Source organism: Engystomops pustulosus, chromosome 8, assembly GCF_040894005.1.
Source record: "Engystomops pustulosus chromosome 8, aEngPut4.maternal, whole genome shotgun sequence".
NCBI classification, from domain to species: domain Eukaryota; kingdom Metazoa; phylum Chordata; class Amphibia; order Anura; family Leptodactylidae; genus Engystomops; species Engystomops pustulosus.
Genome location: NC_092418.1, coordinates 72,654,014 through 72,672,176, shown reverse-complemented (window position 1 = coordinate 72,672,176; position 18,163 = coordinate 72,654,014). Strand labels below are relative to the sequence as shown.

Genomic DNA, 18,163 nt, shown 5'->3' with positions numbered 1-18,163 from the left:
TAATTTCTCATAAATGTAGCTATGTTGTCCCTTAGAAACAAGATGGCTTCCTCGGTTACGACCACCCTGCAGTCTAGCAGCGGTGGCCAGACATTTGCTATTGAGTCCTGTCTGACCACTTAGATTCAGTGATCATTACTTCAGGATGGCGGTGGGACCTGCAGTAACTTCTGGACATTACATATACAAAATCCTTTTGTTTCTTTGTGCAATCTCTCTAGCAGACGTGGTCATAGCCAAGGACACATTCTTGTTTCTAAGGGACCATAAGACTACATTTATGAGAAATTCTCTTCACACAGGTAAATTTCTTTTGATAACATCTAAATGTTTATAAATGGCAGATTAATGAAATTGAATGTGAATGCCCAGAAGAGAATATCCCTTTAATATGAGAGGAGAAGCACTGAGCCAGGCACAGAAGTGACAAAGCCTCATTATCATAATTTTATAATTGTTTTTTCAGCAAAGCCACTCAGCACAGGGAGAAAACAAGATATGTGCCTGCATCAGTGTATCTACAGCATTCTCAAGTTATGTTTGGTTCATAATGCATGAAATCAATTGTTAGATTTCCTTTAATTCCATGACACTCTACTGCCATAGTTCAGTCATAATGATAACCTAGAAATTACTTTTAACGTCTTATCCATGTTTTCCTTCCTAATAACTTGACATTCTACTTGTTATGTACTGATCAAATGATACCCTGACATCCTTAAACTACAATGTGAACTGAGTGTTAATGGGTTTAAACAATGTGTAATCAGTGTTACATGAATGATGTCACTTGAGTGTGCTTTTCATTAAGACCATGTTCCATTATAATCCCCTCTTATCTCTGTGACTTCTCCATTGCCTTCCAGAGGAATCCGCAGGTCAGGAAGAACAATGGTCTGGAAGTCAGCAGGATTCTGAGAAAGGTAGGAGATGCTGCAGAGCAGAGATAATTGGGTATCAGGTAAGAAGCGTCAGTGAGTGATAATTAATGGTGCTGTCACATGTTGTTCGTAAGTATTCTAGTATTAGATAACACTTGCAATGCCATTAGTGTAAAATACCAGCTAAATAACCTTCTCTGCCATCAGTTATGCCAATTTGATAACCTTAAAAGCCAGCTTTATCTATTAACTTGATCATCTCCCCTACGTACATGGACCAATCAATGTGCCGTGATCAGGGAGAACACTGGTACCAGATATCCACTATAACTCTCCCTCTTCACATAAGGCCTCCCTACCCTGGGCATTTAGGAAGAGGCTCTGGAAAACTGGCCCATTGTTGTAGTTGGTTCCAAAATGCCAATCAGGGTCAACAAAAGTGGTCACAGTAAGCAAATTATAATCAAGTGGAATTGAACCAATTAATAAAGACATTTCTGAAGATTCAAGACAGTTAAAATTAATATTGTTGGTTCATATTAAATGCTTATTTGATATCCACTTCTGAAAGCCAACGTAAAGGCAGCGCATGTATTGGGCAATCACTGCCGGCTCTTCACTGCTGTACCATTTCACTGCTGCCCACTATTCTTACAGGTCCCCGCTGACAGGGGCGTGGAGGGGGTGTGTCGGCTGGCCCCCTCATGAATACGGCCGACTGCCAGGGGACAGGATTACCTTTGGTAAAAGGTCGGATCGATTAAAACTAACTTTGCCAACCTAAATTTTTTTAAATGTCATTGCTAGAATAGGACTGAGGGTGGATGATGGGGGACATATTAGGTAGGGGTATTTTGGGGGGAGTGACAGTTCCTCTTTAAAGCTACAGTTGACCAAAACATTTAAGACAATTGTATGGTTCCATTTATGTGGGAAAAGTTTAGGTAAGACTGATTTCTGCTGCAGTCGGACTGTGCCCTAGTGCACAAAGCTAAGCCCGTAAAGATTGGGTGAGTTTGGTTTGAAAGCACATAACTAGATTTGACTAGCATTGAGTTTTTTTTCATCTCAACTCCATCGAACAACTTTGAGAAAAGAAGATTATGAAAAGAGATTATGTGCCAGGCCCTCTCTTCCAAATCTGTCTAACTTCACAAGTGCTCTACTGTATGAATGGGCAGAAATGACCACAAACTGTAATATGTAGGTGTTCCTATACTTTTTCTATATAGTGTTTATAACCTGGGGATCAATTGTTGAGCACTTCCACCTACACTGCTCAAAATAATAGAATGCATAAACAACACAATATAACTCCACGTAAATCAAACTTCTTTGAAATCAAACTGTTCACTTAGGAAGCAACACTGATTGACAATGCATTTCACAGGCAATTAGCAAGACACACTCAATAAACGAGTGGTTCTGCAGGTGGGGGCCACAGACCACTTCTCAGTATCAATGCTTTCTGGCTGATGTTTTGGTCAATGTTGAATGTTTGTGGTGCTTTCACTCTCATAGTAGCATGAGATGGACTCTACAGCCCACAAAGTGGCTCAGGTAGTGCAGCTTAACCAGGATGGCACATCAATGTGAGCAATGGCCAGAAGGTCTGCTGTGCCCATCAGTGTAGTATCCAGAGGCTGGAGGTACTACCAGGAGACATGTAGAGCGCTGTAGGAGGGCAACAACCCAGGATGGCTACCTCCGCCTTTGTGCAAGGAGGGACAGGAGGAGCACTGCCAGAACACTGTAAAATGACCTCCAGCAGGCCACACGTGTGCATGTGTCTGCACAAATGGTTAGAGACCGACTCCATGAGGATGGTATGAGGGCCCAAACTCCACAGATAGGGCTTGTGCTCTCAGCCCAACACCATGCAGGATGCTTGGCAATTGCCAGAGAAAACCAGTATTGGCAAATTTGCCACTGGCGCCCTGTACTCTTGATGAAAGCAGGTTCACACTGAGCACATGTGAGTCTGGAGGTGCTGTGGAGTGCTAACTGCTGCCTGCAACATGATCGGTTTAGTAATGTTTCAGTAATGGTATGTAGGGTGGCATTTCTTTGGAGGGTCGCACAGCCTTGCATGTGCTCCGCAGAAGTAGCCTGACTGCCATTAAGTACTGATATTAAATCCTCAGACCCCTTGTAAGACCATATGCTTGTGTGCTGGCCATGGTTTCCTCCTAATGCAGGTCAATGCTAGACCTCACGTGGCCAAAGTGTATCAGTAGTTCCTGCAAGATGAGGAATTGAAGCTATAGATTGGCCTGCTTGTTCCCCAGACCTGAATCCGCTTGAGCACATCTGGGACACCGCGCTCGCTCCATCCACCAATGTCATGTTGCACCACAGACTGATTTTTAGAAACTAGGACTCTCTCTTTCCACTTAAACTTTCCACCAATCTGGACAAGTTTTAGAGTGTGTTGAGATAACTACTAACAATTATAATTGACCCAAATATAACAAAATCATCAGATTTATGTGTAGTATTACATCTGTATTTCGCTATATACACTATGTAGTGGGCATGTCAGAAAAACAAATCACACATGGAATGATCGTGTTATAGGGTTGCAAGGAGCAATAAACAATGTTCCATTTCTTGAATGGAATGACTCAAGGTCAGACCGTCAGAGTGTTGAGCACTGAGACAATGAGCTGCTGAGAGTAGGCTGGAAAGCTTTGTAGAGAGCATGCTCAGACAGTCTCACATCAAGACCATTGTTATTGTGCCCCTGTGGTTGTAACAGGCGTAACTAAATTAAAAAAAGAAAAAAAGTCAAATTCCTCTAGATGTCTGGAAACAATAAAGCAGATGGTAATCCTGACATCACAGATCAGCGTTTCATCCCTGTTTTTCAGGACAGATTTTTAGCGCATGTTGAAGTGATTACCGATCTCTCTCCAGCAATAACTAATTGGTCCTCGTGCATTTGTTTAAATAAATCTGCTTCCTTCCCGGGTTTGTTGCCTTCAGCCTTATACCTCTGTTCTGTCACTTCAGTTCAAAGGTGGAATAACCAAATTTCTGTACACAGGCACATTTAACGCTACGAGAGATGTATTACTTTCCATGGAGTGACAAACAGCCTAAAACGTTTGGTAACAAACATTATAAGGATAGGGGCATGTGTCCTTATAGGTCATGCTTGCTTCACTAAGAAATCTGGGAACGCAAATATCCAAATAGGTTTTCCTAGATGGGTAATGGAATTGCTTTTAACTCACACATCGACTTGTTACATGTAATAAATTCATATTCCTAAGCCTGTATTATTAAAGATTTTGTTGGCACTGGGTAGTAAAACTGGAATAGATATTGTGCACCTAAATGCTCACCTGCCTACAAATCCACAAACCAAAAAATGTTGGACCCAATTAGTATATTTAGCTGTCATGTAAACATTTACGCAAACTAAATAGTATGTATGGCCTCTCTAAAATTGCTTAAAAATACCAAAAACATGAAACATAGAGCAAATACGCAATTACGTTGCATAAAACACAATTTTATTGAAAATACATTAAATAATAATTAATTATCATTATATTAGAATATTGTATTTATAATATTATTTATAATTATATTATTATAATATAAGATTATTATTAATAATGATAAGTACACAACAAAAATGGTCCTGGGGACTGAGTTAATACAAGCTAAAGTGCTTTTTCGGGGATTACATGGCTTGCACAGGTATTTAAGAAGTGTCTGTGCTGGGATTTTGGCGCACGTGATCCTTTTTTGACGCAGTTGTGCTGGCTTCCATGCAACACAATTTGGGGACATGCCATCGGACGATCCGACTGATTCGGACTGCGCGCGGGATTTAAGTTTCAAATTGTGTCTGACAGACACCCTACAGAGTAATTTAGTATCAAGAAAGTTGTTTATGTATTGCTAATGTACATTAGACATTTAAGGTACCCCCTCCATGTGGCAGATCATTATTGCTTCCAATCTGGCGGGTCCACCAAGTCCACATTTTATAAATGCAACCATTCCTGCACAGGCAATGTGTGACTGGCTGTAATATCCACTAGCCATAACAGCTAAGTGCATGAGGTTATACATCTGGTGAGCTTCTCTTCAGTAATGGATGGAGGCAGTTACTCCTTCTACCAGATGAGCAGTCACTACTCTGAGACTATTTACACTGCCTAGACTTCTCCTACCTAGTCTTCTTTTCCTTTTTTATTAGACTTTAGTGATCCTGAAATGATGTTGCATCAGACAGCAATTTTTTTTTCCGTCTTCCATCTCCCTTTTTATGCGCTTCTTTCCTTTTTTTTTTTTGTGAATATCACAAATATGCAGTTTTGCCCTTTGATGTTTCCCACGCACCTTGTCCAAACCTATTAGTATCACTGAGTACAAGAAACAGAGTTAATACAGGTCACATTCCTGGGTCTTAGGTAAAGAAACACAAGTTACTGAGCTTCCTTTGCGAGTCTGACTTCTACCCAGTGTCTGCTTCTTGTTGGGTTGTTGGGGTAACCCAACTCCATTACATATTTCGGCTCCTTTGGCTGCTCAAATCAGCCCTTTGTGTTTCTCCCAGGCCTTTTGCAAATTGACAAAAAGCAGATAAATTTTAACTGTTCTCTTATTGAACAGCCCAGCTTCTGATTGTAGCGCTGGGGGAAGGGTAGAAGACATAATATGACTTTTTTTGTGGTTTCCTCGTAAAATGGTCCCCATCTGCTTTGTATTAAGACTGCAAGAAACATGCCTGGGGAGTAGAGGCTTTCTCCCAGGTACCAAAGAGGTGAAACTGCATATAAAAAGAAACATAAAAAGTATTCATATTAAAAATGAAAATAAAATAAGCAAGACGTGGTGGATACACTACTAAGATTAAGCAGGCATTGTGGTTTTCTCATAACGAAGATTATAATATTGTAAAATTAGGTACAATTATGTAGATTTATTGTGTAAATTTCTCCATACTGTTTATGTAACAATCAACATAAGACATCAGAAATAATTAGTAACAATGTTTATTAGAGCCATTGATTTCAGCCAAGATTTGGAAATGCATAGGAACAATCATCACACATGAATTAGAATATGGCTTGCTACACTTATAGCACTTACATAAGCGGTCTGCAAGTAACTGCATGTGAGGCAGTGCACATAAATTCATATCTGTAACAATGAGAATATTTACCTAGTAACATAGGATGCATGGATATAATATCACATACAAACAAGTCCAGACTATTATGCTGCAGTGTTGATCCAAAAGAAGACACTGCAATATTATTACAGACAAGGAAGGGGTCTTTGTATAGACCTATAATCAATGTATTTATAGTCATTAAAGGGAACCTGTCATCACATTTTTCACAAAAACAGCTGGTGACAGGTTCCCATAGATCCCTTTTAACTAAATGACACCCTTATTTTGTCTAAAAATTCTTTCCCTCAGATCCCCATAAATCAACTTTATAATTTTGACTGTTATCCAGGGATATCTAGCGCGAGTTAGACAGGACATGGCCTTCTCAGGCTATATCTAGTAGCTCTTCCCCATGCCTTTAAGAGCATTTAGCAAATTAAGTCATATGACCAGGGTGACATCATCTAAGGTCTTTAAGCCTCCCTCCTAACATTAGCAAACTGTACCCCATGCATGTATCTGAGCACATGAAATCACAGTATGCCTCCATGCACGTCTACTCCTTCCCATCCTCCATGGACACATGCTGTGATTTCATCTGCTCACATACATGCATGAGTTACAGTTTGCTAATGTTAGGAGGAAGGCTTAAGGACCTTAAATGATGCCACCCTGGTCTTGCTCTAGATAACCCAGGATAATAGGCAATATTATAAAGTTGATTTATAGGGTTCTGAGGGAAAACAATTTTTAGCTAAAATAAGGGTGTCATTTAGATAATAGGCTTCTATGGGAACCTTTCACTAGCTGTATTTGCGATAAATGTGGTGACAGGTTCCCTTTAAGTCACCCCTAAACATCCCTCTATTTGATCATTTGTCTGAGTACATCTATTCCATTTATCACTTTGCCTACCTACCTAGCTCTTTATTGTGCATTGGATCCCAAATCTCTATACAATATTCTATATCACATGTGTAAATTGGAAGAACTATGTTTGGCTTATGTTTTTCTATAGGCTCTTTTGATGTGCCCAGTTAAGCTCATTTCATCTTTACACATGGACATTTCATGTTCATCCATGTGCATAAGCTTGTATATATCAATTTTCAAAGGAAGCAAATATCACCTTGCTATAAACACATTGATAAATCCCCCTTGAACAGCTGTAAGCAATAAAACTGATGACCAGCTGCCACCACTAGGGGGAGCCTAATGCATAGTCATTAATTCAGCTACCATTGAACTCAAGGAAGCTGTAAAATCTATTTAACTTTGTGGAGGTTGCAAGAATATGCAGTAACTTAAGATTGGTAAGTTGAAGTGCACCATTGGGCTCCATTGGCATTTAGCAACTTGAGGTGTGACTGTAGGGTATGCAGGGACTTCTGCTGTCCAAACACATTAGATAGAAGTAGGTTAAAGGTGTTTTAATGATGCTCAGCACTACACATTTTAGTCCATTGCTACAGTTGTTCAGACCTGTCAGACAAGCTCAGGATGAATAGTCTGTAAAGTAGTGAATATACAGCTGATGTATAGGGATCACATGAGTAGAATTTCCAGGGATTTCCAGGAATTTTGAATGATGACTATCAGTTTATGATTGTGGAGGGTCAAAACCTGACCAATCTTCTGTTCTGACCCGGCAAGATACAGAGCATGGATACAGAAGTTGGTTCTGAGCTCTATGTACTGGCCAAGTGCTGTAACTACACTGCTATAACTGCCTGAGGAAAGCCAACAATCAAAACCCTTGGACAACCCCTCAAACGTCTACATCCAGCCTAAAGAGTGCCACGCATGCCACTGTTTTACAATGTAATGGGGCTTATTTACTAAGGGTCACGGATCACACTTTCGTTGAACTGTTCAACGTTTTCAGGATTTGCGCCACTTTGACAGGTATTTAACACGTGTCTGCGCAGGATTGTGTCACACGCGATCATTTTTTGGTGCAGCTGCGCTAGCTTCCATGCAACAGAAATCGGGGGGCCTGCCAGGACTGAGCACGGGATTTAAGATTCAAATTGTGTCACAAGACAATACACTTACATGCAACATGAAGAAGAAGGTGAACTACAGCGGACCTGAGTGTGGAAGCGACACATGCAGGATATCGTGTGCACAATCTTAGTGAAACGCGGCACAGTGCATTATCGTCGGACAATGCACTTTCAGTGAACTCTGCGTACCCAGTACAGGCAGTCCCCGGGTTACGTACAAGATAGGGTCTGGAGGTTTGTTCTTAAGTTGAATTTGTATGTAAGTCGAAACTCTATTTTTTATAATTGTAGATCCAGACAAAAAATTTCTACCCCAGTGACAATTGGAGTTTTAACATTTTTTGCTGTAATGGGAGCAAGGATTATCAATAAAGCTTCATTACAGACACCTTACAGCTGATTATTGCAGTCTGGGACTATAGTAAAGCATTTAGAAAACTTCATCAAAGGTCAGAGGGGTCTGTCTGTAACTATGGGTTGTCTGTAAGTCGGGTGTCCTTAAGTAGGGGATCGCCTGTAAGTAATTGTGCCCCAATACGTAATTAGCAGTTCCTTCTTTTCTTAGATACAGACAGCAGTTTGGCTACACTCTGCTGTTAGATGTTGACCCAACCTGGTCCCAGTCATCTCAGCTCCCATAGTGTACTCACTACCTCCTGTAACAAAATTCTGAATTTAGCTTTTGATGTGAACTAAGTAGAAACTGCCATGTGACCCAAAAGGGGTAGAAGATGAGAAACATAAATATTCAGCATAGCTACCAAACACTACATGTTGATTCTAACAATTGTCTCACAACTAACAACTAACAAATGAGTGACTTATAATGGCTACAGCCCACATGAGCCGCTAAAGCTACATTGCAACAATCGTCTTATCTCTGAAAAAGTTTCAAGCATGTCCAATAAATTAGCCAAGAAATGCAACACATTTGAATTACTTGGAACCAGTTGTTTCATTGCCATTGAAGCTCAGATTATTGGAAGCAATGCTGGGAATCGCACATATGTGTCAAATTATCTGTTGGGCGATGGCAAGTTTTCATTTGGCTGACCAGCTTAGAAGACTGATAAAAGGGAGAGATTTCTTGTGTTATGTATTTAACCCCTTATGATTGCACGCATGTGCAGACAGTTTACAGTCAGACCCGGAAGGGATCTGAGGGACCATGACTTCGGGCAGCCCCGGGGCACTTGGCCGACCTCGGGGCTGCCTAAAAGTTGATTGGATCCCCCGGTAAGCCGCACATAAAAGAGATTTGTGGATGCTGCTATTTGCTGCGTGAGGCTAATATTGAAATGACGCCGCTCCCCTCCAGCAGCCTACGCCAGATCCCCTGCTATATTTGGCTAATTGCAGGCAAATCTATAAAAATCATCTACAACCAGAAAATGCTGGCAACATTACTAACAATTGAAAACATCCCCACACAGCGCCACCAGATCTCTGACACCCAGTGACTGACACTACACATGCTGATGCTGCATCACCGCTTAATTTACCAGAGATATCTTCAGCTTCCTACAGCAAATACCCATACTGTGCACCTAAAAATACCACAGTCACTTACAGTATAATATGACCTGCATAACAGTTCTCCTAAATAATTTATACAACCCAAATAATTTAACAACCCAACTGACCAAACAAATAAAAATCCTATATATAATCCACCAAAATTAAAGTATTATATTTATTATTATATATGTATAGCAGACCCCCCCCCTAATTAATATATTGATAGTATATACAAATGGGCCCCCATAGATAGTATATACAAGTAGGACCCCCTCCCCCATAGACCCCTATAGGTACTATATACAGGAATGCCCCCTAGGTAGATAGTATACACTTTTTTTTACAAAAAATAGTAAAAGTAATACTTACCTCCAGCACTCCCGGCTGCAGTGGTCTCTTCTTCTCTCAACAGTATGGTCTACAGCTGGTGCACATGATGACCTCACGCTGGCCTGTGTCATGCAGAGCGATGCACACAGGCAGGTCTGCACTGCTCTCCTTGTCAATTACAACAATGTCTGATAGATGGTGATGTAATAGACTTTTCTAGTAGTACGGACTTGGCAGCATTTGGCAAGTCCATACTACTAGTGATCTGCTGCCCCCCACAGACGTCTGTGATCTGCCGCCTGAGGTGGAATTTTCATCCCACCTCATGGCTGATGTGGCCTGCTGCTACTGTACAGCGCCACAGAACAGCCATTGGTAGAGTCCACGGCAAGGATGCCCTATATGGAAATACCCATGTTAGAATTGGGTATGATGGGCCTACCAGAAGTATCAACTTGAGGACTTACATGCTACATAGAGATTAAGAGCATCATCAATATGTTCTAGTAATCCATAATATTTGTTAATCTCTAAGAAATAGACCATAGTGTTGAATGTTTACTGCATACCCTTCCAAATGGGCTTGTCCGCTGCAGATTCTTTGGGGCTCATTGTAATGAATAAGAGCTTTACCCCCGCCCCCCCCCCCTCCCCCTTCCTCCAAAAGATTCTCTGGTTTCCTGGGGTGAAGTATCAATATTAACTGTCAGCAGTTTAAGAAAACTTTGTAAAAATATGTAAGTAATCATTTTCCTACAGTAAATATTTATATTGTGCCGCTTTGCAGATCATACATTACCCCATATTAGGTGCAGCTACTTCCATGTACATGACCTCTACACTATGAGATGTTCAAGGTGTAAAAAGTTCAGCTTTGAAGCGGAAAACAACCAGGTGCTTGATCTCCGTTGTCTCTGACCTTGACCCACGGACTGCAACTCCCTCCAGTGTTTTATGACTGGTAGCCCATTCTTTTCATTAACACCTTCTGCCTTTTCACAATGAATACTTATTTGTGGGTCATTTGTGTTATCAGAGGTATTGAAGGTAAGCTGGCAACACGCGCCATCTCACTTCAAAGATAGTGATGGCATCCTGGGTCTGGCAAGCTATGCGACCCTTGTTTCAGTGCTGGATGGTTTTGTGGTTTTGGAGTCTGGATGTCTGTGCTGTATCAAGGCCTCAAAGAGAGGTCGGACAGCTGCCTCTCATCACAAAACAGCCTTCCTCATTACACGTCTCTTTGCCGGGGCTCTGTCTTCACTGCAGCCTGTGCACACTGCTGGGAGGGCCTGGACCTTTCAGCCATCATTACAAGCCAGGCTTTGAAGTTTTAATACCATTTACTCCTACAGGAGCCAGAGGTTGAGGAATGTTTGTAGAAACTTATAATACATCTCTGAAAAGAAGATAAATTGAAAGCAAAACCCGGGTTTTACTATATGGTCTTATAAAGTTACACATCTTTTGATTGTGATGGTAAATTTTACTCTTTGTTGGGTAAATGTAATGGGTCCGGTATCCCATCAGAGGTGCCAATGACTGACTTCCCAGATACACTATGTTATATCAAGTGCAATTCCCATATACTACTACATTCAACGAGTTTGGCTGCTCATACAAAACCGTATATAGAAATGCATGGTCTGCATTCGGGAATCTAAATTTTGTATGAAATTATATTGTAATTATTATATTATTGGAAACGTGGCAACTTCCTGTCATGGCATTTAGCGGTTTATCATGAAGAAACTAACAAAAGAAGCAGCACAAGTATTTGTCACTGTACAACACTAACCTCTAGTGGCAATGGGCGGATACTACAGTGTTAGCATAACTGTTCTCACAAAGAAAATCTACCATAATAATAATAATAATTCTTTATTTATATAGCGCACACAGATTATGCAGCGCTGCGCACTTGCCAAATCGGTCCCTGCCCCCAAAAAGGCTCACAATCTAATCAACCTACCAGTATGTTTTGGAGTGTGGGAGGAAACCGGAGAAAGCGGAGGATACCCACGCAAATACAGAGAGAACATACAAACTCTTTGCAGATGTTACCATCAAAATTCATCATGATAAACCAGGGACACTTACTCATTGATCCAGGTACTGTCACTGTGGTAATATTCTTATATTTGTTATTCATGACCTCCTTCCTTCTAAAACCATATTTTAAAATTATGCTAATGAGCTTGAGGGGCAACCCTAACCATCTGTGATCTGAGTTTAAGCGCAGGAAGTGTTTATTTAAATGCTGAGGAAACAGGAAGGAGAGGGAGACACTGTTACAGCCAGATCATGGAGAGGCTTGGGTGGCCCATGAGACTCATTAGCATAATTTTAAAAGTTTGCTTGAGAAGAAAGCCATGAATAACAGATATACAAGGATTACCACAGTCACGGTCCCTGGATCTATGAGTAAATGTTTCTGGTTTATCATGCTTAATTCTGATAATACATTTCCTTTTAAGTAAACTAGTAAAAGCTCATTTCCTTCTGTACAAATTCTGTAGTCGGCTACTGAGCAGATAACTTCTAGGTAAAATAAGACCATAATAATTTATTGAGAACCAGAAATTGTGGAAAAAAGCTAATTGGTTGAAAATGGTGAATAACATGACTAGACAGCAATTTATAAGTTTCTCCTATATGTATCATGACCTTATGGCAAAATGTAGTACACCATTGTATAAATACATTGAAAAATCGCCCTTATACAACTGCAAAGCAATACTTACTGCAATGTAATCAAAGTTCTTGAATGTATCTTTTATTTCAGAGCAAGAAGATGATAACCCCCCTCTAAACCCTGCAAGCTCCCCAGATGGTATGGCTGTGCCACCCTACCGCAAGCAAAAGGTATTAACAAATACATTGCTAAAGTGTAACTTTACCTGTAGATGAATGGGAATCATCATTGTTCATTGTTATGAAAATATCTCATAAATATTGGAATATAAAGGGGTTATCTTGTAATGGGCATTCAACACCCATCAGAAGCTGATATATGTCTTATTACTGAGAGCAGTGGAGGATTATATTACAAGCAGTTTGGGCAGTAGCCCGGGGTCCAAGCTTTCTAGGGGGCCCATTGTGACCCAACCACCCACAAATTTTGTGCCCATGTAATCAGTTCCTACTCTCAATACACATGTACACAGGGGCCGTTTCAGGACATTTGAAGATCCCCCAAGGGTCCTGAAACCGCAGATTAAAAGCTAGTACAAGGGACACATCCTCCATTCCCCAAGAATCTTGATTCTAGTAACATATGTAGGAAGTGATTCCTCACTTGTATGGGGCTATAATATTCATACATCCCAGGGACCTTGGCAGTCTTAATCCGCCCTGATTGAGAACCCTAAGGTTCAATATCTGTGCTGTGCTTTCAATTTGAGTCTCATAGACTTTGTTTTGCCATGCATGTTCGGCTCTTACTCCATTCATGCACATCCTTGCTGTGGTCATGCTGTGAGAAGTACAAGGGGTCAATGTACATGTCAGTACAAGCCATTAGTAACAATAATTCAGTTCATCATTTGTTGCAGACTTTTTCCCACCATACAAGCACACTTGGCAATTAGTAGTCATAAATGCCTGAAATCACGAATAAAATAAAGCCTGTGTAATCAAGGATCACTTAGATAACACCCAGACGTGACAAACAACATTAATGGATTATTCTGGAACAAAATGTCAGGAACCCCTGAATCAGAGCCATGTATTATGCAACATATGACCATTATTTCTGATATGTGAAAACACAATGCTACTGAATGTGCTTGAGATAAATGGTTTTTAATGTGTACAAATGCAGTTTCATTTATTGGGTGTGTTTTGCAGAAAGGAAAGCAGAAGACCTCTATAAGTGAGACATCTTCACAAGGGGAAAGTGGTGAAGTGAGTATCCTATACTCGGATTATACAACAAGCTAAAGACAACTATAGTTTCACATATGTTACAAAATCTAAAGGACCAGTTTTCTGAAATATGAGAGAACAAAGAAATAAAATAATCTGATAATGGCCAGTGTTGTAGCGTCCCCTGGCTTTAATGCACACACATTACAGCCAAGATGAATCTGATATGGCAGCTCTTCGCCAGGTACTGTCATAGTTTTTTTGTAGTGAATTGATTGCTAGTGGTTATAGTGTGGAGTTGTTATGTGCAGCCAATGCACAGTTCCTTAAGACTTTGGACAACAGGCCATTTGTAAAAGTAGTTGGCCTCAGTTTAATCAAGGAAAATGGTTCCCTCCTGTGTCGTTGGCGCAGTGCAATTTGATACAAAGCCTCTGAGTGATTTTATTTTGTTAAAAAATTTTAAAATACAGACGGTCCCCGGGTTACGTACGAGATTGATTCTATAGGCTTCTTCTTAAGTTGAATTTGTATGTAAGTCAGAACTGAATATTTTATAATTGTAACCTCAGCCAAATTTTTTTTGGTCTCTGTGACAATTGGATTTTTAAAAATGTTGGATTGTAATCAGAATCAGTATTAACAATAAAGCTTAATTACAGACACCTCTGATAATTGTTATAGCTGTTTACTGTAGCCTAAGGCTAAATTACAGTAAATTACTAACATCCAGTTTGTAGCTATCGGTTGTCAGTAAGTCGGGTGTTCTTAAGTAGGGGACAGCCTGTATTGATAAAATGCAGCAGCTGGAGAAGAGTCTTTTCCAAAACTTAAAAGTGTTTTGCAAACATTTTATTCATATTTTAAAACTTTTTATTAAAATAAAATCACTCAAGAGGCTTTGTATTAAGTTGCACTGTGCTGAAGACACATTTTACTTGGTTAAAACAAGGCCAACTGTATTTAATAACTTAAGATGCAACCATTTAAAATGTGGTCTAGGACACCAATATAAACATAGCAGAGTGGCTGGTGAGGCAGCAGTAACATCCGCTATACAGAATACAAGAACTCATAGGTGTGTAGCTGTAACTAAAAGTTTTCAAGAGTTTTGTGACTTTGGATTTCCTCGCAGTCACAGGGCCATCTACTCCCTCCTTTCCCTGGCACTTTGGCCAGTGAGGTAAAATAAGTAGTGTGAAGCTGTGGATGAAAGAGCATACGGAAGAACCCAGGCAGACACCTCTGAGCTGTGAGCTCCTCTCTCATCTCCTGTATGATGTGGCACCCTGCTGGGAGACCATGCACTATTTATGAATGCACTCTCTGAATATTTACTACCTTGAAAAATATTCAAGCCTTGAAGTCCTCGGGTTTCATGTTGTCTGGTTTAGCTGAAATAGGTGTGCTGTCGTTTTTTCACTCCAGAAGCCATTGTTTAAAAGTGGAGAATGACAGAATCTGGCACAATGCTGAATGCGGACCTGCTGATAATGCCTGCATGTGGATGAAATGTATTGTGAATTATATACTGTATAAAATCATTATGGACTATATTCCAGAAAGAAAAATAATTTCCAAATATAGATTATGCCACATTCATTCCTATCTTTGTCATGTGGGTATTAAATCCTAGAGGGAGCAGCTGACAATGTAAGGTGCCTGTCATGGAGATCTATGTAACCACACCTATGTGTGTGATTTGTAGAAGCAGGACTGTGAAAACTGTATTTATTTTTCAGAATTGTAGCTGGACTTGAATCACTGGTGAAGTCTCCTCACTCTGCTGTACTATGAGATTTCTGCATTTCCTCTCCTCTCTGTTCTGGTGACTGTTGTAGTATTCAAACAGCTTTTACTCATAGTAGATGGGAGGTCTATGGAAGGTCAATCATTATAATTTTTTTATAGTGAGTACTCCATAGATCCCAAAATGGTTCATAAATTCTGTAAATATGATCCCACTTAACTCAATAGGAATCATAAAAGACTGAATAAAAATGCACATAATTGTGAATATATAATATACAATTGAATGATAGATTGCTTGCTTTGTCATCTCTCATCATCTGCTCAATTATTGCCTCTTGTATTCTTTTTTTGTTTCACTTCTTATACTGCATATAATATTTTTCTTTTTCAGGAATTTGGACAAACTAGATTTGCTGAAAAAAAACACAAAGCACATAAAGGAGATGTCAAAAATGGACAGAAGAAGAACAACCTGTACAGACTAACTGAGGAGAAAAGTGATCAAAGTGGTGAGGACATGGAAGAAAGAAATTCAAGTACAAGATCTCCAGAACAGGTGCTGGTTTCATGTATAAATGTATCATTTGCCAGATTCACACACCCCCTATGTCCTTAAAATAACATACATTTTACTTTTAAAATAAGCAAAGGTTCTTATTATCTTACATCACTGCATTTTGTTGTATTTTTTATTAAGAGAATGAATTCTGCTTCTCCTTTTTTCCAACGTATTCCCAATTTGTCTGCAACAAAACTATATCAAACCTTCAGCCCAAGTGATCATTAGCACAATCAATAACAAAAGCAGTGAGGGCCCTGCTCACAAGAGCTGACAATCAATGAAGGACATAATATACAAAATTAGGTTAAAAGATATATTGATTTTTTTTTTTTTAAACAAACCATTGTTAACCATTGTTACAGGATCCCAGTGACCATAACAAAAGACTTCAACCAGGTGACATGCAGTTCCCAAATTTTGGTGGAAAATTTAACTTGTCTTCTTGTCCCTTTCTTCAAAACGTATGAATGTCAGCTTTGAAAGAAAAAATCCATGCAGCTATAGTAGTTCAAGGTGTAAATTGTAGAAATAATAAAGGGGATGACCAGTGATACCAAAGTTTATCAGGCTACTATCCTCTATCCATATTGGGATGACCCTATTAGGGGAATGGATTTACTCTGGTAAACTAGAGGGCTTTGCAATGCTTAATGTAGCTATACATTTATTATAGATATTAGAAGGCTCCTTCCTTTTAAAAATTAAGGTTTATCTTTGTGTTTGTGGCAGTTTTCTGGGCTTTGGCATTACACTACAGAAAGAGCAAGAAATTGCAGGGGAGCAGGGAACAAAGGGAGAAGAGCTTCATGGGGAGTGTAAGAGCTAGGGCCCTGGAGACTAGAGGGACTCTTTTGAACCGCCCCCCCCCTAGAGCCCTTCCACTTCATTTACATAAAGCTTAAAATAAATGTATAACCGAACTAAATGTATAGCTCTATTCACCCAGCTGCATTAAAGAGAACCTGTCACACCGAATTGGGTCCCAAAAGCAACTGCAGGTCCATATGGAGCTGTAGTTCAGCATCCCAAATCGGCCTATATCAGGTCTCTACTTGGGCCCCATCAGACTTGCATTCGCAGGTGTTCCCGTAGCGCACCTCTTCTCGCGATTCTGCGTGAAGCAAAGATAAGAACTACTGTGTACTACTCCGGCTTTACTTGCAGTGGAGCTGTGGGGCAGGGAGCTCAGGAGGGAAGGCGAGTATACATTTTTTTTATAGCTCACACATAGGGCAATACATACAGGGGGATTTGGGGCACTAAACCACTTCCCTTTAAGAGTGAATACAGCTATAAACTAGTGACATTTGTGAAGGCGGTCTATTGAATAGGTTTCTCCTGAAATGACAAGCTGTTTGCAGCCACATTGGGATGGCAAAGATTAACCTCCATTCAGGACCTTATTACTGTGATCTTCAAATCCCAGAATCAGAACAGAATATAGAAACTTAGAACCTTGTACCAAAACTGTAAACTTTTATGTCTGACAACAGGGAGGCAAAAACTATAGTGCAGAAACTGAAGATCTCGAGGAAGCTTCTATTACAAGTACTGATGATTCTAAGGATCAAAACCTAGAGGAAGAAGATACATCTGATGAAAGCACTCCGGTATGTGACATCTATCACATTTTTATCAGTAATAGACTGTCCTAATGTATATGCTCATTACCTCTAGGGCAGTGATGGAGAACCTTTTAGAGACCGAGTGCTAAACCAAAATCCACTTATTTAATGTGAAGCGCCAACATGGAATTTTATACAGTAACTTATTGCTCCCTGTTCTTCCACATCTTTCAATGGTATCGGCCCCCTAAGGCCAACAGTACAGTTGACAGAAGGAGGGCAAATTCAGTGTAGCTTCTCTCCAGAGTCTCTATGTACAGGAAGAATAGTGGGTCCGGCAGGATGACCTCCAAAGATAATGCACTTCTGTTAACACCTTCTCACTTTCGCAGTTCCAAACAGCCAATAAAGTGTCGCTTTAAAAACAGCGCTGAGAGCAGCATCTCTTAAGTTGCCTGGGACTGTAGGAAGATTTAGTGTTTGGTGAACTCTGTCCTTGGACGATGGCCTGGCTGCCCGCAGAAAGGGTTCTGAGTGCCATCTCTGGC

At 40.1% G+C, this 18,163-nt stretch overlaps 1 protein-coding gene across 4 annotated transcripts in view; it reads left to right on the top strand.

The window, feature by feature from the left end:
• Positions 1-18,163, top strand: part of KIAA2012 (KIAA2012 ortholog) — an 85,006-nt gene that overhangs the window by 51,279 nt on the left and 15,564 nt on the right. For all 4 annotated transcript variants that reach the window (XM_072121209.1, XM_072121208.1, XM_072121207.1 and 1 more), the window contains exons 12-16: positions 867-923; positions 12,655-12,734; positions 13,719-13,775; positions 15,880-16,044; positions 17,544-17,660. In XM_072121209.1, coding sequence (XP_071977310.1) covers positions 867-923; positions 12,655-12,734; positions 13,719-13,775; positions 15,880-16,044; positions 17,544-17,660 — 476 coding nt within the window. The remainder of the gene's footprint in view (positions 1-866; positions 924-12,654; positions 12,735-13,718; positions 13,776-15,879; positions 16,045-17,543; positions 17,661-18,163) is intronic.